Below are 21,013 nucleotides of genomic sequence, written 5' to 3' on the forward strand. Positions count from 1 at the left end.
AAACCAATGATCTCGCCGAGAAGGAAGCAAGTACGTGTTCTCGTTCTGTCAGTGTGATACATGTGTCTATCTCTCTCTCTTTCTCTCTCTCTGTGCGCCTGTCGGTATTCTGTGTTTTGTAGTTTAATAAAATACTCTTCGGGATGTTTCTCTTCTCCGTAAAGCCCCCCACCCACCCTCGATCCATCGAGCCGTTCCTTTCTCGAAACTACCTTTGCCGGTTGTTCGTTGATCGGGCGATTTAAGGCCGAGAATGGACCGGGCCGCGACTCATCCGCGACCGATCCGCGCCTCTTCCTCTTCTTCCTCGCTCCTCGGCCCACCACCTTTGTTCTCTTCAACGGATACCATTTCCCCGGCCGGTTTCCATTCCACCCCCCGCGGACATTCCGTCGCGCCGGCTTATTGTTTCCGCTTCCCGGCATCCAGAGAGGCGGCTACCCCCCTCTTCCTCCCTCCCTCCCTCCTTCCACCGGTCCGGAGGACTCTCTCAACCGACTTCGCTGACTTCACTCTGACTCCGACTGGCCGCGACGCGCCCGTCGCCGCCCCGTCGACCGTCGACCGCCGGCGGACGATCGTCGTGGATCACACCCCCGCCCGGTTTGGCCGCGGAGACGTCGCGCACAAAGCGGCCCGCGCGCGACTCCCTTTACAAGCACACGTCGATTTATATAAACAGCTCCAAAGCGCGCGGTACTTGAATGCAGCGTGGTTAACGAATGACGATCAGAAGAAACATGCCGAGGACCAGCCGCACCAACGGCCCGCACGGTTCCGTCGCCGACGAGCCGAGAACTGAAACAGGCAACGGCGTCACACCATTATAACACCGGGTCTCCGTGGACGAACGTGGCACAAAGGTTTTGCACGCGTTCGACGATGCGCTCTAGAGCCCTCGCTTGGCACGATTGCCGCGAGCCGCCGACTGCCTTGTCGGCGAACCCTAGAACGACCGAGAGCGCCGCCGAACAGGGCGGATTTGTTTATTCAAATTTTATTACGTTACTTATCGTTGATTTCTTTTCGTTTCTAGATTATCGATCTTGGGTTAACAGAATTAGGAAAAAGGGTTTGCGTTAACCCTTTCGGTACGAAGGCCGGATATATCCGACGTCCATGTGATGACTGATATAATTTAATAATTAACAGAATTTTATATTAAGAATTTTTTAATATTATAGTTACAAGCAACGCGTTTTGTTAAAAAAATATTGTCCTATCAAGCACGATAATTTTTGATTTCTTATTTAATTATAATAAATTCAATAGATTATATAAATAGAGATATTTATTTAAATCGATTTATTATATTATTGTTGTAATTTATTATTTCAATATGTCTAATAAATTTAAGAAGAGGATGATTGACCATTTGCGAATTTTCGGGAGAGTGTAACACAGTGGACAGAGCGCTTGTACCGAAAGGGTTAAATGGTCGACAATTATTTCACCAATGATGTTCTAACGTACACCACGTGATCGACAATGTGAAGCAACCGACGCGACGAAATCGCCGAGAATGTTTTCATCAGTGCTCGTTTCGCGCACATTGACTTCACGTTTACCTGGCAATGATAGCCAATCAGTACGATTGGCAGGTGAACGTAAAATCAATGTGGGCGAAACGAGTGTCGATGGCAGAGCGTCGGTGATGTCACCGTGGCGATTACTTAATATCATCGGCGAAATGAACATCCGTCAAATGGCGCTGGTTAGAATATTTCTCGATGGTCGGCGATTTCATGCGTACCTGGAAAAAGATTGATGGAGTAAAAAGTTACGGTTTATGACAATCAAAGGACGTAACGAATAAATGATTACGATTTTTTCTCCTTTGACGTCGCGAAAGTGTTTTTTATAACATTTTTACCAAACGTCAATGTCTCTTTATATTCGTAGGCGTAGAAATTTCTATTTATTATCACTACTTATTGATAACAAGAGTTTGTTTATAATTTGTTATTCACCGATTTCAAGTAATTTCAATAAAAATATAATTTGACGTAGTAGAAGAAAATGCTAGCCGTGCAAAGTAGAAATTCACAGGAACCTAGAGAGTAAAGTATAGAACGCAGAATAATTTGTTACTATAAAATATGTTAAATCTAGAAAATGTTAATATAATAAAAAATTTCGCGCGATCCTTGACAATGTGCCATTTATCGTTCATTTAACAAAGAACCGTGTGTTTTGTAGATCGCAGCTTAATTCCAACTATATTTGAATTTTAAATAATAAAATCGTCAATGTCGTTGCTAAACAATTGTTTCAGAGCAGCTCGTTCGAAGCGAGCTTCAACGGAGAAATTTTCGGGGGTAAATTTCGTTGGTACGATGTTTGTTTTCCCTTATTAAAGGGCATTCACAATTCGGTTGCCAGGTTTTTCGAATATTATCAACGTTATCATCGTATCTCTACGGGCGAGCGTAACACCGTATTTTCTCGTGCATCTAATAACGCTCGAAGGAAACGAATGCGCATATTATAATTTATATCTAGTTAGAGACGCGTGTTGCGAAGTAATTAAACGTAATTATATTGGTTTCACGAGCCCATTACCCTCGGAAGGTGGACACGGTCTGGGACGGACGTAGCGGCAGACGAATGGTGTAGGGTCATTTTGTCCTCGCTGTAGAATTTCCATTGTAACGCAGGCCTCAAGGCAGAATTATGCATAAAACTATGTCCACGACTTACTATATATACACACGCGTAATCATGTTAATAAACAAATGACTAAGTATGGCGACTGCTACCGTTCCGCAGTCCAGCGCGTCGCCTGAAAATTGTTATAAAACATTCAATGTTGCTTTCTAAATACCTGGACTGTCACTGTGTGGAATATAAACAAGGATGTTAATGTTAAAGAAAATGTGTTAACATTTGTCTACGATACTTTTATTATTAGAATAAATTTGGTGACATTAACGCGGGTAGCAAATTCGGGAACGAATAACGCAGAATTCCTTTTGCAAAAATTGTATGACGTTAACATTTTCATTCGAAAGTTGCTGTAATTATAAAAATATCTTTATAGGTGATTAAATAAATTTCACGTAAATTGTACTAACAAATACGACCTTTTGGCCTTATAAAGCAACACGCGTCGATTACTTTCGGAAAATTTAGTGTTAAATCAACGCTACCAATTTTACTTAATTGTTAAAAATATTGTCAACGATAAAAGTTAATAACAACACCAAAAACGTCGAGTAAGAAACATCGAATAGAACAGAGAAAAAGAGACGTCGTCCACGGAGGAAGACAATGCCGATAACAGTATGCGGAGAACGAGAAAACCGTGTTGAAAGAATGATCCCGGAGGCGTGGCCGGGGCGACGAGAATTCCGTCAGTGGCTGGATAGATCAGCCGGCGTCATTCATAATTCAGTACAAAAATCATGCTGCGACGCCTTGAATATTCACGGCGGGGCGTGACGTTCGCCGGAGCAAAGTGTGCACTTGGAGTCGAACGCGACAGCGGCCGGGTATGGTTTATATTTTTCACGTTACGGTACGGTCTTGAAAATGGTTCATTGTAGGGGCCAGAGAGAGAGAGAGAGAGAGAGAGGGAGAGAGAGAGAGAGAGAGAGGAGGGGCGCGGAGTAGGATGCGAATCCTGTAGGACGGTTCTGCACGCGACCGGAAGTCGGCGCTCGTCCTTAGACGGAATAATTCACAAACATCTGCAACGAGGAAGCGCTCACGTCCCGGAACCGCACGAAGCCCGAGATATCCCGAGCACTTTCTCCGGCTGTCACTCCGGTTCATTCGTCGAAATATTTGATCATCCCGTTTTATAGAGCTCATGGTCTCCCCGAAGGGCGCAGCTTTCAGCCGGTTTACTACTTTCCTGGACCCTCGCCTACGGAGTGGCCCGCGCTGGTCGGACGCAGTAAAAAGGCCCTGACAGTCGCGCAGTCGGTGTGACACGAAGAGGACGAGAACCCTCCGTTAAGAGACACATCCTGTTTATGTGCCTCGCGATATCCCCCCCGCGCTCGCGCGCGCGCGCGCGAAGAACCGTGAAACTTTAACGGAATCTCGTTCGTCTTTATTCGCCGGAATCCGTTGAAATTTGTATCGGCGCGCGCCTCGTTATTGATCGCCGCCTATAAACTATCCCGCGCTTGTTCCCCAGAAAGCGTTTTTTATCTAATATTCAACGCGCGATAGCTGGGCCGATCGTAATCTATCACGATCTCTGTATCTCTGTCCCGGGTCGCGGGAAGAATCATTCTTAATACATCACGTTCTATTTACGCTTGAAAAACACTGTCTGAAACGCGTCGATAAAAATCTATCGCAGTCTCTCTGTCTCTCGGTCCATTTTTTCTTTTTCCTTTTTTTATTTCGTCGAATCTATCAGTGTCTACTTCAGAACTTATCCCGATGAATCAGAATACTCCGGGAGACTCTCGAACGAATTTACAAAGCTTTTTCACGGAAGTTGTCTTTCGAATACGAGAATGCTTCGAGCATATTTTTCTAAGGGAAAATCTCGGAACAGAGTCGTTTTTTCGGGGCTCGGACGAATCCGCGCGAGAATTGGACGAGTCTACGCGAGAATTGGACGGGTCTGATCGCGATCTCTGCAATATGGAAATAAGGGGAGGACGCGACGGTACGGTAGAATCTATCATTGTCCGTCGGGCCTTCTATCGGTGCGCAACAGATTTCATCCTAATCTGTCAGCACTTATCTAGCATCTGGTATGATCTGTCTGGCCGAGCTGGGCCGGCGCAATCCATCAATACTTATCGAGCAGGATCTAATTCGATCAATGAGAGCCTAACATCTATCGGGAATTGCATCCCCGATGAATGCCACTCTCGGTGCGCGGACGCCGGCCATGCGTCTGCGGAATCTATGGGTTTTACTATTCCTGTGCGCGTCTTCGAGCTGCATTAATTAGGTTTCTCCAAAGGTGACGGCTCAATGGCTGCCCCGCTCGCCAAATTTGCCCAAAAACGAGGACATAATTCTCGGCTTCGTGGGTTACGCGCGCGTCACCGCGCTGTGGATCTCCGTGCTAAATAGAAATTTTGTTCGTTTATTATACGGAACAAGGATTAACGCGTTGCTTTAATACTGTCACAGGCTTGTTACGAAAACTTTGTATATAACTTAATAATTCGCAATGTTAGGTATTTATTTTAAATCGCTAGAAAATTCGTATATGCACGTATTAGTGTTTAAACATTAAAATGGAGGTTGACAGATACTTGGAAATGTGTTTTATCATTTAATAGTTTCAACAAATTTAAAAATTTTTTTAAATTCAGTTCGTGTCTTTTGCTTATCTATTTTTTGGGATACTATAGCAATTCGAAGAATAACACCTAGTTAATCGTTTTTATTTAGTTGACCTCTTATTTTTGCTACAGATCATAAAATCCGCAGTCTTCTGATTACAAATAAATAAACTGCAAATCTACGTATAAACTCCTATTTTAATTAATTGTTACATAGAAATCTGTAGAAGATGAAACTTTCAGTCGTCGACGAAAAAATGTTCTGTGGCGAACATAAAATTCTCAATCTATCAATAATAAAATTAAAAATTGTCCAAGTTCAACTGTCAACCACCACACCTTCGACAATAACTTTAACCATTTAAAAAACAATCTATCTGCTCTCACAGTCTCCTACAATACCTCCAAGAAAATCGTATTTCCCACAAGAACGCAAAGTCCACAATTGGCTCCACGCGAACGCTTGAAAATTCGCCGGGCATACAGCTTGTTAAAAAGAATTTAAGAACGTCGATATACAATTCCGTGTGGCCGCTGTTTCTTCCCGCGAGCGAGAGCGCGGCGAATTTCGATTCAGCACAAAGATCCGCGCGGTCGACTAACACCATTAATTAGATACCGCGGGCGGGAAAGTTTTTTTCTTGAATTTCGCGCACGTTCCCGGGGCAAATTGAGCGGCGCGGCGACGGCGACGGCGGCGGCGGCACCGGCTCGTTTCGGATTCTTCGGAATTTCCCCGTGAATAATTCGAGCCTGGACGGGCAGATAAAACTGCCAGGCGACGCTTTGTGTCGGGTTCTCCGGAGGACAATGTGCCAGCAGTCGGAAAACGCGAGAGCTCGCCCGCCCCTTCCCCCTCCCCCCCCCCGACGCACGCTCTCGAGGAGCTCCTTGCGGCGTAGGGGGTCGATGGTCCGACGGAAGTTTCGGAATTAATTCACGCCATTTTACACCGCTAATATAACCCTGCTGGGCGGAGGAGCCAATTACTGTGCCCTGTGGACAGTCTTCGGGAGTTTTAACAACTATCCACTACTTGGGCAATTTAATTGATACTTTTCAAGAACCAAAATGTCCAGTGTTCGATCGCCTTTGAATATTAGAATTCAAAGCCTTGATTTGCTATGCCCCCTCCGTAAATACCGAGCCTCAATAACTGTGCAGAATAAAAATTTAATATTTAATATTTATTTAATATTAATTTAATATGCAGCTTCGTGCTACACATGAAAAATAAGAATATTTAATATTTATGATCTGTGAAAAGAAGTTATAACATTGTAATAAGTTCTTTAAACGTTGACGTCAGAGGTGTAAGTGCTTTGAAAATATGACAGAAATGATTTGAGGTTATGTGGGCCTTTTTGTGGTAAACGACGTAGTTATTAACCCCTTGTCGTACTTTGACGAGTCCGTCAAATTAATTAACGTTTGATGGAAATTACTAGTAGCATTGATGTGAAAGCATTAAAGTAGATTCAGACACGGAATAAACATTAACGTTCCGTCCTTTCTACGAAATTGTGCCAATTGAAAAATTCCTAATCGCGTTGACTGTGAAGAATATGGCACGTGAAGGAATTAACGCGTCGAAACAGGTACACAGTAAACGAACTACCGAAGTTGCAACTAAAAGCAAGAATTATCGATCGATCGATTTTAAAAAATAGCGAATCGAACCTAAATGAAAATACTGAATATATATTTTTCGATAAATAAGTAGTCAATTATTCGCGATAATAAGCTAAAGGCGCCGTAATTGGCTATCGCGCAGTAACCGGCGCCGCAGCTCCAGTTGCCGTGACGCGACGGCGCCGAGGGTGGCGCAGAAATTGGGAGTAATAAAACCGCGTTATCCGAACATAATAACCGAAAAAAATTCAAATTGAGAGAGAGAGAACGCTTACGCTTTAATAGTCGCCGTCGCTGCCGCCGCCGCCGCCGGATGTAGGTCATAGAATTTCGATTGCGCCTTCCGAGCGCTGATGGATGACGGATCTCTTGTCTCTTTCTCTCACTCCCCACCCAACCGCCTTCTGCGACCGGTGCGCGCAGGTGAACAAAAATTATTCCTCTTCGTTGCCCCACCGTCCACATCGGTGCTCTCCATTTTTTTTTTATTATCGAACGTTCCGACGACAAGAGCGATAAATAACAACAGCGAGAAATAATTTTCGGGCTTTCAATAGGATTACCGTGACTTTGTCACGCAGGACCCGATAATTAACTCACCCCGGCCCCCGGATCTCCCCCGCCTGCCCCCACCACGACTTGATTTACGCTGGCAGCCTCTCTCTCCCTCCCTCTCTCGCTGTCTCTCTTTCTCTCTCTTTCTCTTTCCCTCTCCCTCTTTCTATATATCTATCTATCTACCTATCTCCATATATTTCTCTCTCTCTCTCTCTCTCTCTCCTCTCTCTCTCTCTCGCTCTCGTTCCCACAATACAGTCACAGACCGATCAAATATTATTCAATGCTCTTCAAATGAATTAACGCGACCTGCTCCAGTCACGCACCGGGGCCTCGAATAACGTTTGAACGAACCGCGGACGAGTGAACCGTGTCCGTGACACGACCCGACCCGCTCTCCTGTAAATGAGGCCTAATTATAACCCCCGCCGATCGCCCCGCCGCGCCTCCTCCACCCGGTTTTACAATGCCCGTTTATCTCTGGTTAACTTGAATTAAGTAAATTTTGTAGGAGTTCGGAGGCTGGAACAACGATAGGGGCGCACGGTAAATATTGTGCCTAGCGGGGGAAGCGGCTCTGTTGTTCTTCTTGTTCAACGCTCTTCGGGGGAACAATAATATAATTAACATCGGCCGGGCGGAGCGTGAGAGAGAGGGGGGAGGGGGGGCGCCCGCAGCCTCGAAGAAGCCAATCGAATCTGCGGTATTTTCGAGTCGCTTGCCTGCGAAACTGATCCGGGACGAGTCCGATGCAGGAATTGACGCGGACGGTGATAATTAAATAATTTCTGGAGAGGATTATTTTAGCGATCGGGATCACTATAACGAAGAAATCGTCGAGATCATTTTAAGAAGGAAATTGTTCCAGATCACTTTAACGAAGAAATTGATTGTGATAAATCAAATGGAAGAATTATTCAAACAAATCCAATGGAGAAATCGATCAAGGCGAATCTAATGAACAAATTGCTATAGACAATTTTGACGAGGACGTTGATTAAATAATTCTAATGAATAATTTGAGACTGTTCTAATGAAGACGTTGATCTAGCCAATTCTAACGAAGAAGTCGAATGGCGAGGCGCTAACGACGAAATTGATCCAGACAATTTTAATGAATCAGTTGATTGAGAGGATTCTAATTGGGAAATCGATGGAGAGGGTACCGATGAATAAATCAGTGAAGACAATTCTAACGTAGACGCAGATTGAGGCTATTTTATTATAGCAATCGATCGAGACGATGCTGACAGAAAAATTGATCTGGGCAATTTTAATGAAAAATTTGATTGTGGTGATTTTAATGAAAAATTCGATCGAGGTGATTTTAATGAAAATTTCTATTGAGCCGATTTTAATGAAAATTTTTATTGAGGCGATTTTAATGAGAAATTCGGTCGAGGCGATTCTAATGAAGAAATCGTCAAGGCGATTCTAATGAAGAAATCGTCAAGGCGATTCTAATGAAGAAATCGTCAAGGCGATTCTAACGAAGAAATCGTTCGAGACCATTGAATTAACAAAACTCATCGAAACGATGGCAATCAAAATCGAAACAATTCTATCGGACAGGTCAAAGGGGATAATTCTAACCTAAAAATCCATCAAAGCAATGCTGAGGTCAAGGCGCCAGATTCGCGCGATAAAAATTAGCAGCGAAGGACGCGCCGCGTCTGCTATTCGCCCGAGCGAAATAAAAAGGAATTTAGCGGACGGTGTTATTTCACGTCGTCATCAGTATTGGTGGCCGACTCCTGTATTTTTAGACGAGAGTCGCACGGCGGCTACCATTTCTCGAAAAGCTGGCCAGAACTCAATTTTTGTAGTACACCGAAACTCCATTTATAAGAACGAAATTTTTGCAGCGGCTGGTTAACCGAATTCTATCACGAACTAAATTCTCTTGTACGAGATCGTGGGATCCCGTTAAATGGACGAATAATCTTAGTCGGTGGTGAGGAGACAGATGGACCTATATTATGTGAACCGTCAGATTATGTGAACCCGCCTTGTCTCCCGACAGGTTTATACAAATGGTGTTCCACAGTATGCTGCGTTCTGTCGCTACACCGAAATCGTTGCATGCACTACCAAAGAAAGAGATAGCACACTAATCTTTAATTTCTCGCGTTATAATTATGGTACAGGAAATGTGCCAATGATACAGATAGACTACCTTCTCTACTAATATATAAACATAACTTTCATTGACTTTTCTTCAACGAATTCTTGTCGCAGAAATAAAAATACCCAAATGAATACAGACAAACTGAAATGAAAATGATATAACTGTACCTGTGTTTAATAATGTGTGGAACCTCCGTGGTTCTCAATTACTTCTATCATTCTTTTTAGTGAGGATTTATACAGTACTTTAATTGAAGATTGTGAAAAATTTTTCCATTCCTCTTTAATACTAGTTATTAAGTCATTTAAATTTCTTTCTGCGTAGACAGCTCCTGATAATAATCCTCAATAATTCTCAATGATATTTCAGTTCGCGGAGCCAGCCATTCCAAAACAGGAATTATCTCATTTGAAAAATATTCATGAATAATTTTTGCGGTGTATATGAAATTGGGCTATGTTTAACGTAACAGAGGACGTTTGTCTTTCAATTGATCCTCTCGCAGTTAGCCTCTTCATTTTGAATGACCCATGGATCAGCCTTTCGGCTGTCGAAGTCTAGGAAGACTTTCCTCGAGACACGTTCGAAATGTCTTTAAACAGTCGGGAACTGCAATATTGATGCGGGGGAGTTGCAAATAGAACATCTGATTTCGATAATTGATCTGTAAATAATACAGCGCCTTCTGTACAAACATCAACAGTATCCTCTTACTATTTTCGACGATATGTTTGAACAACGCGTGACCTACTGAACACGGAACTGCGAAGTTCCCCCGCCGACATCGGAGTGAATAAATTTCGACAGTATAGGGAGACGGAAACTTTTGAAACTGCCGTTCCTACGAACAAATTCCGAGGATTGTGAAATCATCGCGGTACCTATGAAAAACGAACGAAGGAACTCGAAGAAATACGAAAGCGGAGAAATCCGTAAAACTAATCGGAGGAACACGTAAACGCCATTGAAATATTATAAAATCCACGGACAGTGGAGCGATCGTAAGATCATCAAAAAATGAGCAATCACAAGATCATCAAAAAATTTTTTAAACAAAAAATGTTGCTTCCAGCTTTAATATTAACAGATATGAAATTCTGTTATTTATACAAGTTAGCACGTGGACGCCGTATATATCCGGCGCTCGTCGATCACAAGAGCAATCACAAAATCATCAAAAAATGAGGAATCGAAACTCTAGCAAAACGAAGAAAAATCTTGACTCATTACTTTTTATTAGTTCAGATCTGGCGATGGTCGGCGTCGCTGAATCCGCGGACGCGGCCGATACGGTTTTTGTAACGAATTAATTTGCAGATCGTACGGCGGCCGTCGCGCAAAGGCCGCCGCCCGCGATCCGCAAAACGATTGTCCCGGATCCGACGGAACGTATATTTCATTTATCAGATAAGTTACTTGTACCGGGGACGACGAGCTAAAAGAACCGGGCAACGAAAGGCAGACAGAGCCGGGCATCGCCGGCATAGGGATTGAAAGGGTGGCGGGGTGGGGGGTTGGACGAGCTGAAAGAGGGTTCGCTGTCGAAATGGAAACTAGGAGGCAGTCTATAACGAAGCAAACAGCTAACTCAAATAACGAAACGAAGTTTTTGCAAGCTGCGATCGGCGAATTCAATCGTGGCTTTTTTGCGCCGATGATACGACTTCGATTGAATTGTGACCGGCGTGTTATTATATAACCCGTGCGCGCCGATGAAACCGATACCGGCGTTCTCTCCCTTTCTTTCTCTCTCTCACTCCCCCTCTCTCTTTTCCACTCTTTCCCTTTCTCTTTCCCCCGATTCCCCCGTTTCTCTTTATCTCTCTCTTCCCCGCCGTTCTCTCTTTCTATCTATTTTTATTCATATGTCGGATTTATTTAGTTTTATTTCCTGTTGCCCGCGCGTCGCCGTCGTTGTCGCATTCCCGCCGCTCCAAGTGCTGGCAGAATTGTCGCTCACGCGACGTCACCGTTCCCGTTGTCGCTGTCGCTGTCGCTGTCGCTGTCGGTGTCGCAGCCGCGGACGTCGTCGTCGTCGTCGTTGTTACGCCGGGGTTGTTGCAGCACGACCACGTTGTTTTCGGCCGGCGAGAGCCCTCGATTTCCGCGGCCGGTAAAGCGCGGCTCACTTGACGCGAAATAATCCGCAGCCGCAACAAATAATCCTGGAATGCGTCGGGAATTATCCTTGCCGCAGCCTCGGGATTATCTGGCGTGAAACGAATTATTTGACGGTGTACCGAGCTATTTGACGTTAACCAGGATAATTCGGCCGGGGCCAGATTATCTGAACCGCGAGATGGACAAACAAGCGGAATTCTCGACCGACCGGACCGGCCGCCCGGGCCGACCATGCCCGGCGCCGGATCCGCGATCGCGCCGACAGGTCTGCTTAGCGAAGAAGCGAAATGGGCGACGGCTTTTTCCGGCGCGTCGCGACGGCGCGCAGTGGTTGAAAAGCCTGAAATCGTGGACGAATCCCTAAAAATCGAAGTTGTCGGAGGGGGAGTTTTTGACTTACGAATTGATTACTTTAATAATTACTCCGTATGATGAGAAAAACCAAATGACCCATACTTTTATACCCGAATGGCAATTTCACCTCGAACTTCGAGTTCCTCGGGCAGCCATTACTCGTGAGCGACAGTACGAAGTACATATTGCGAAGCTTACAACTTTCGGTAGAAGTTCTTTTTTTGAATTGTAAAAATTGGATATTGTTCCTGGTGATAAGTACAACATTTTCTAAGGCTAACGTATCAGGAATTGTCAACTGTTAAATTAGTAAATCGATAAATTGTAAAATCAAATTATAAGAGCAAATGGAATTCATTTACTTTACTGTCACAGTCAAAACTTTTGCGGCCTATGATGGCCTGCGATTAAACTTACAGGATCCATAGTTTATAGTTTCATCTAGTAGCACTGAAAAAATTGGCTGCATAAGTTTGCATACTTTTTATTTATAGCCCTTTTTGTAAATCAATGTATAGTATATTCTCTCGCGAGAGTATTCAAAAACAGAATAACTTTTTAGTGCCAAATTACTTAAATGGTTTTGAGATATCAGAAAAACCACATTATTAGTCAATGTTAAAAATTATTTGGAAGAAAAATGAAATTTGTTATATTGAACAACCGCGGGTCCTGTTTCGCATAACGGCACAGAATCCGGCCGGGTCTTCACGAGAATGCTCCGATATCAAAACCCCGATTGTATGACAATCGAAATTCTTCGACTATGCTACGACAAAATTGTTCGCTTTAATATCGACGTTCTTCCACTGTTCTATCAAAATTCTTTCGTTTTAAGACGCCCCCTCGAACGTAGCTATATAAAATATGCCGGTTTGGGTGCTTCGTTCATTTTTAAGGGGCACATTTTATACCCAGAAAGAACTTTAAAGATTTACAGCATCTGAACAGGGGCGAGTTAAAAATTTACTACTGTTGGATACATTTTGTACTCCCCCCCGGAAATGTAACAACAAGTCTGAGAATAAAATGGAGAGGCGAAGAAGTGCATGTAAGAAACGAAACTGTATTTGGAAATGTAGCAGTAAAGGAAATGTAATCAGCGGAGTTAAGATGCATTTCTAAAGAAGAGTAAATGATTATAGCACGGCAGTGAGGATAACCTATAAATCTACAAATATTTTATACTACTGAATAATATCAATTATTTTAAAAGAACAAAGAGATGTAAGTTTAAAAAACGTACTCGTCTGTTATTAGATGTAAAAACGATTACTTAGTCAATTATTTAATTAAATAGGAACGAACGTTGGCGCTTTGCTGTATAAATGTCGCAAAAGTCGGGGGTTGTCTTCGAGCCCGGTGGAACCAATGACAGCGTCACCGATACGTACACAGCATCCAATAACGGTCCAGTGGGCCAGCGAGCCGTGATGTTCCAAATTGACGTCAATATATTTCAAATAGAACAATTATCTCGACATCTTGTTTGATAAATATATCGTGTACAGCGCGCTATGTTGACGAGCGATGCCGCACGCGTTATTCCAGCCTCGCAGGGTTCTGATTTTCAACGAAAACAACCGACGACGAGGAAACCTGTTCTTCGGTATTCAACGTCCTCCGGAAAACGAAGCACGCGAGCAGGACTCGTCAACCTTCTCCACTCTCTTCTCCGAACAACGTCTTCGGACATTTTCATCGACCGCGATCCAGGACGGAATTAACAAATTAATCAACCGTCCGCGACAAAAGGAACGGGCCGTCGCCGGTATTTTCCCGCGCGCGCCAGTATCCACGGTTAACCCTTTCGGTACGAGCGTCGGATATATCCGGCATCCATGTGACGACCGGTATGGACGAGCGCCGGATATATACGGCGTCCACGTGCTACCTTGTATAACTAACAGAATTCCATATCTGTTAATATTAAAGCTGGAAGCAACATTTTTTGTATAAAAAAAGCACTGTTTCATTGCTCATAGTTTTTATTTAACGCTTAGGACAATCTTTATATAAATGAGGTCTGGCCGTGCGTGAATTTTCAGCGCAGCGCCTCGTATAGTAAAAATGCCACGACGGATAGAGCGTTCGTACCGAATGGGTTAAACGAAGCCAAACCGTCGGACGCGGCGAGTTTATCAGAACATAACTAGCAAAGCAAGTAGTCAGGCATTCGTGAAATTTATATGAACCGTGTCCCGGGAACAGGAAAGATCAGCCGAACGGTCGCGCCGCGGGGCCGGGGCCACACTTCCACATCGGATAGTTCCGCAAGAAAGTTTATAATTGGTTACCCGACGGAGTACGGTATAATTTTCTCGGAGTCTAAAATTTCCTGTTTGGATGCTAATGCAGTCCGAGCCGGTGCTCCAGGTGCGGTGAATCCTTAACGAAATAGATTTCTTCGGTGTTAACGCGCCCTCCCCACCCCTCTCCCCTTCCCCTCCCCACCCCCGGAAGTACGCCACGTCGACCAGGAATTATAGTTTTATACCGGGCCTATGTACCAGACGCAACCGCCTCCCCTCGCTTTAACCATCCTCGTCACGGACACGGGGGCCGGGAGTATATTAAATCAATTAACCCACGCGCGAACGGCCAATGCAAATAACTCAATTTGGTAATATGAATACGGGAGCGTACCTTAGGACCGCGCTCGCGCGCGCGCGCGGCCTGCCGGTCGAACCGCCGGTATTTTGCCGGGTGCGTGCGTTTAGAACGAATACATGTACTTGCGCTTTGACCGTTCAATATTGACGATTGCCCGATAATTATTATTAATTTGCGCACAAACAACCGGCGAAGTTGCTGCGGGACCTTTCATAACGACGTTTGAATGACAGTACGGCGAAATGGCCGGGACGCTGCCGGGGCCTGATCTTTTCCAAATCGCGCGCAACCGGAATTTCCAAAGCGAAAGTGGACGCGCGAGGTTTTAACCAAAGTATGTTACACGCGGATTTTGTTCTACATGTATGTTGCAAGTACATTGATGATTTTATTTTATTTATTTTTATTTATTTATTTTATTTATTTTTATTTTGGATTAATTTTGATATCTACGAAGCAATTCTGTGGTAAAAATAATTTTGAAATGCATTACAGTAATTTGAACGACGCTAAGTCTCGAGTGCTAAGGTTTAATAGTCTAATTATGAAATCTACTTGTTCAAACATTTTTAAATTTCCAAAAAATAGAAAAAGTCGAGCTAAAAGATTTTACGTCTCAACCTGACTTCTGTCTTCTATATTTTAAACGCTATAGATTCCTGTGAGATCTATATATGCACGACAGCTGTTCGGTTACCAAAAAAGTGACAAAAGCAGTCTAAAAAATTATACAGCTTATCCAAAGGCTGCACTGTACATTTAACCCTTTGCACTCGCGTGGTGACTCTGAGGCACCACTACATTTCAAAATAATTTTTGTAACAATAAGGTTTAGATCGTGAAGTAGTAAAACTGTTGGGAGGAGTCGCAAGAATAAATTTTCTATGCATAAAAATTGATTTTGTTAAGTAGAGTGGAAATACCACGAATCAGAAAAATTAATTCAGATTTACAGTTAAAATGGCTCCGAGTGCAAAGGGTTAAAGACTAAAATCTGTACAGAGTACGGGCTATGAAAAGGTTGCAAGTTGCTAACCTGCGAAAAGATTGCGATGCTTTAAGAAAACCAAAGATTACGGGTTCCATAGGAGAGACAGTGGCTAAGCAAAACGGTAAAGTCATGGAACAGATCGCGAATGCCTCGAAAACAGGATCAAACTCATAAGAGGCACTCGAGGGACAGTTGAGCGGTGTGTTAGGGGTCGAGTGGGCCAAGTATCTAAAACCGCCGTGGGCGGGCAAATACCGCGGACGAGGGGGGGGGGTCCCCTGCGCGGCTCCACCGGGAGCATATAATAAACAAAAGCTCTCGTTACCTTTCACTCCGACGTGTCCGTCGGGCTTCTTCTGTCCGGTCTGGAAGTTCGGGGGCGGTTGCACATAGTTGTTGCCGACGATGGTCGCCGCGGGCTCGTAGTGTATCACCCTGGGCCTGTCCTCCTCGGTGCTGACCTCGGTGCTCTGCCAGTAGATGTCGTGTATGGACGCGCTGCACCGCACCTTCAGCTTGCCCTCCGCGTTGAAGTGGTCGTGCGTAACGCTGAACTGAAGGCCGATCTGGGAGATCTGCCACTCGGACTCGTTGGTGTCGAGGGGTGTGTACGTGCGGACGTAGAACTTCGGCGGCTGCACGTGGCGCGCGCGCGCGGACACAGCAGCAACACACATCACGAGCGTCACCGCAGAGCATGCCGTGGCGCCGGGCGGCGCGGCAAGAGCATTGCGATAGAGATCGGTTAAAGAGCCGGAATCCCGGTGATCACGCGGAACGCCTGTTAAAATTCCCCCGGCCACCGCCAAAGCCGACACACCGTCAGCCCCGCACGTTTCCGCAGGGACAACGGGACCGCGCGCACGCCGACGGCGACTTAATTCCGCTAATTAATTCGGTGAATTAAACCGCCGCCGCCGCCGCCGCCGCCGCCGGGCGACGTTTTAAAGGACAAATTTCCACGATTAATCGGACCTTCCGGTCGCCGGAGCGTCGAACTCCGCTCCCTACCCCTCGCAGCAGCTAATCTCGCTTGTTCGACGTTTAAGGATTGTTGCCTCAACCTTTGCGGCGGCGTCTACCCTTCCGCCCGAACCCACGGCTGTTTTCCCATTAAACGTCACGGCCGAGATTACGGGTTTTCCCGATGGCTTTTTCAGACGGCGGTGCTTCGGAATCGATGGGTTACGCGCGGTTCGGTAATTCGCCGTGGAAATTTTAGTCGGTGATATCCGAGCCACTACGGAACGGCGGACCGGTCTTAGGATGGAGATGGGGCTGTTAATTTGGTCGGGTTGAACGCGTCCGGGATTGGCTCGGGGTTAACCGAAAGAGTAGAAATTAATTGACGAAGGGTGTGTTATTGCGTGTAACGAGGCAACAAGCCTCGAGCGGCTTCTAGTTATGCGAATTACTTGCGTTTCGTTGCAACGCGAACAACAAATCATTCGGTCGTATCATTTGGCCGAGATACTTTAATATTTTCGCTGCTATAATTAAGGGAATAATATGCGATCGATGTTTAAATAGGTGAAATAACGCTCCGGCGTGGCTCGCGATCAATTACGGGATCTTTCGACGGTGACGTACGCCGGCGCGAACGCGACCCGGTAAGAAATATCCGCCGCTAATTGTTGATTCGATTAGAATTTTATCGCGCGCCCGGTCTTTTTTATAGCGCGCGTCATCGGCTATTTTTTTTTTTGTTCCGGCGCAGAGTTTCGCAATACCGAAACGGATTTATACAGGGTGATCCTACGAACTGGGACGGCTATAACTCTTTGCCGAATGGGGGGATAGAAAAAAATTGGCGGGCAAACAGAGTTACGTTCTGAAACACAATTCTAACGGGCCGGAAAAGTTTTTTTTCGTAGGACAGCCGTGAAAAAATTCCAATTGGCTCGTCGCGTCGACGGAAGCTACGGGCGGCCGACGGAAAGACGTGAAATCTCATGAAAATGAATCGTTTAGTCGCGGGAAATTTATCCGTCGCCGCCATGACAGCTGGTCGAACGCGCGCGAGAGCGCACGGTCCGCTCTAATTTTCTAAATAACTGAACGTAGACGGTGGGGGGGAGGGAAATTCGGTCGTCGAGGTAAATTAAACCGCGCGACGGCGGAACTTCGGGATATAAAGAGACAAAGGTGCGCGGGGAAACGACGGTGAATCCACGACGATGCAAATATACGTGCCTCTCTATACGACGGAAAGTGTTTTCCTCACAAAGGACAACAAACTTCGTCGCTAATGTCTGAATTTCCGCGGGATACCCGATGGAACAATATTTGGACCCGCATAAGGTTGATGCGTAAGACCGGAAAAATCGTTCGTACCGCGTCGCGGTAAAATCCCGCATCGACTAACGAGAGCTTGTACCCAAGCTGTTATTCGAGGCGACGCCACCTTTGCCGGAAACGCAATATTTCCTTCCTTTTCCAAATAACAGGCTTGTTTTAAGAGCAAGCTACTTCCCCGACGCCGCATTATGCCCGCTTCATAATCCGTGCGAAGACTAACAAGACAACCTTGGCGACCGATACACGTCGATTTTAATGAAACCTACGTAATCCTAATCCCGATAAATGTATAGTGTCTTGTGACAGTGACGAGATTGGATTTATTTAAACTTCCTACGATTTCTACGATTGCGCAATCTAAAATTTTATTGTAAAAATATATTCACAATAGTTATGCCCATCTTGAAATTTAACACTAATTTTACAGATCATTTTGACACGTTTTAAATTGTTTAATATACTATAGCTAGGGGCAATTAATTCTATAAAGTTTCTTAATTTTAAATTCAAAAAAGTTTTAAAGTTTATTAATTCAATAAAGTCAAAGCTACCATAAAAATTGCTACAAATCTAAATAATAGCTTATTATTTTTATATAGCACTATAAAACGGCTGCTTTTTGTAACTCCTTAAACCTATTATTACGAGAGAAATTTTAACCCTTTTATCCTACATATCTAAAAATAGTTCGAATAAAAGTTATATTGTGTCCCCGGACAAGTAAATTATTCGCGAAATTTTCTGGCAAAAAGTTACGTCTTCTGTCATCAAAATCGACGTGCAACAGTCAGTTTAAAAGCACAACAGATTGCGAAAGGTTGCCCCGTTCGTCTTGGAAAAATAAAACCTGGTGCCGCATCGGCGGAGAGATTAAAAGATAATTTCGCTAATAAAAGTAATCGAGGAAGGTTTAATTCGCGGCGGCCGTTAGAAGAAGCATGCATTTTTATTCGGTTGTTGCATAAATTCCCGTCGGCTTTCCATTAAACAGAGAGACAAATTCTCTGGTTCGTCCCGGGAAAAACTTTCGTTCGAAATGAAATTCTTAATACAATGCATAAAGATGAGCCGGCGAATACGGTGTGTGTGTGTGTGTGTGCGGCGACCGGGTTCAAACTTTTTATATATAACGTCGGCCAGCTGTCTGCCGCGATTCTTGGTCAACAACCGCGAGCTTCCCGTCCCGTTAATATTTTTCCGTTGCGGCGGGAATGAATATCGGACCGGCGAAAATTAATGTGGAATAGGTAGAACACGGCGTAGTTCACAACAAGTAGAAACAGCCAGAACTGGCCAGACATCGTGCTGGCCAACTGTCATGCATAGTCGGGCGCGTGCTGCACGAATTTTACCCGCACATTTATCTCGACTCGCTTACGGCGTTTCGATACTTTTTGGGGACGACTACCCGCAACGGCTATTAAAAACTAATAAGAAATCTTTCATATTTTACCGAAACCATTTCAAATCGATTATTGGCGTCGCTATGGCTACAATCTTTGGGCAAAGCTATATTTAAATTACAATCTTCCAATCGGATTATTTAATGAAATATTTATGCTTTTAGAATAATTTTCCAAGTCACATCGACCACCGGTTATTAGCGACTCAACATGAACATTGCTTTCATTATTTCGAAGGAAATTAGTCCCAGGACATTTATCATTTTATAACCCATCCTGTCATTTACACGGTTGGCATAATTAACACGTTCGCTATTGTCACCTGTTTCGATCGTGATTTTTGTAATTGAACTTTATAGATATATTTATTTTTATAGTGACCTATGGTAACCAAAGGAACAGAAATGTCTCTTTAAATATTTTTGGGTACTTCGTCATTCCGAGGTTCGAAGATCGAAAATTATATAAATAAATAATATTTTCGATCTAGGGGCTTCTATTACTAGCCTGCCTATTTTAGATATTCATATAAAAGCTACAGATATAGATACATAATTTGTGTTATTAATATTATCCTATTTCTAAACGAAGAGTAATCATTTGCTATAAATAATGATTTAAAAAGTCAACGAAAAGAAGTCAATCTTCGATTTTTAAAAGATTATAAAATCTTTGCCGATAGTAGAAATTTTAGCAATAATTAATGAAAATTAAGTAATTTATATCCGACCTGAATAATCTTGATCTAACACGATATAAATGAAAATTAATAAAATTAGCGTCAACTGGGCGAGCCAAGCATGATCGAACATAAGCGACATTGTCTAAACAAGCCCGATCTAATTAACGTGTTAATCCAAATCTAACCGAGACCTAACCTGTCCCGAGCTCAGCTACGCCAACACAAGAACAGTAATTAACGCAATAAGTGTTTGCCGTTCGTTTGCATGATTTTCTATATCTAAATGGCCGCGCTGATTAACCGGAGATGAGATCCCACCTAAGTATCCCAGAAACCCGGCCCGTATTTCATCTGTTGCGGCCCGTCGCACGAAATATTAAAAAGCGCGACAAAAAAGTATCATTAACTTTCTGAAATTTACATTTTACGCTACGGTTTCAAGTAATAACTAGACTGCGTTACTTTATGCAGATTCCCATTTGCATAGATTATTTTTTTAAAATCCGAATGAGAGGAGATTGTCTTTTGTGCGAACGTAAGTAAGCTTGTAACAAACCGGAAGATGCTACGAACGCGTAAAAATTTGTATTAACGTTAACTTAAGGACAGATCCGCGCGTAACAGGTTGCAAACGGATTTTACAAATCTGCTTATGGGATCGTTCGAAAAGCTAATCGACTCGCGAATTTTGAATTCGATCATTTGGCTCGTTATATGTAAATTATGGATTTTTATGGAAAAGAAAAATTTTTATCGTAAATTACAAAATATAAAAACCGAGTATCTTTTTTATTTCGTAAATAAGTTTATGAATTCAATTTGAAAAATTTCTTTTAATCTCTCCGGTATTTTATATTTCAACTTTTCTGCCATAAGTACATAAAGTTCGTGGAATAGTTATAATTATTATAATTTTCTAAGTATTAGTAGCTATTAATTTTGGTTGCATTTTTTGCTAGTTGGTCATAAGTTGCA

The 21,013-nt window shown here is 43.7% G+C and overlaps 1 protein-coding gene across 1 annotated transcript in view; it reads right to left on the reverse strand.

The window, feature by feature from the left end:
- Positions 1-484: 484 nt before the first annotated feature.
- Positions 485-21,013, reverse strand: part of LOC144471074 (uncharacterized) — a 51,940-nt gene continuing 31,411 nt past the window's right edge. The window contains exons 5-6 of the mRNA XM_078182780.1: positions 15,981-16,290; positions 485-798 (exon numbers count right to left, since the gene is read on the reverse strand). Coding sequence (XP_078038906.1) covers positions 716-798; positions 15,981-16,290 — 393 coding nt within the window. The 3' untranslated portion in view covers positions 485-715. The remainder of the gene's footprint in view (positions 799-15,980; positions 16,291-21,013) is intronic.

This window comes from Augochlora pura, chromosome 6, assembly GCF_028453695.1.
Source record: "Augochlora pura isolate Apur16 chromosome 6, APUR_v2.2.1, whole genome shotgun sequence".
NCBI classification, from domain to species: Eukaryota; Metazoa; Arthropoda; class Insecta; order Hymenoptera; family Halictidae; genus Augochlora; species Augochlora pura.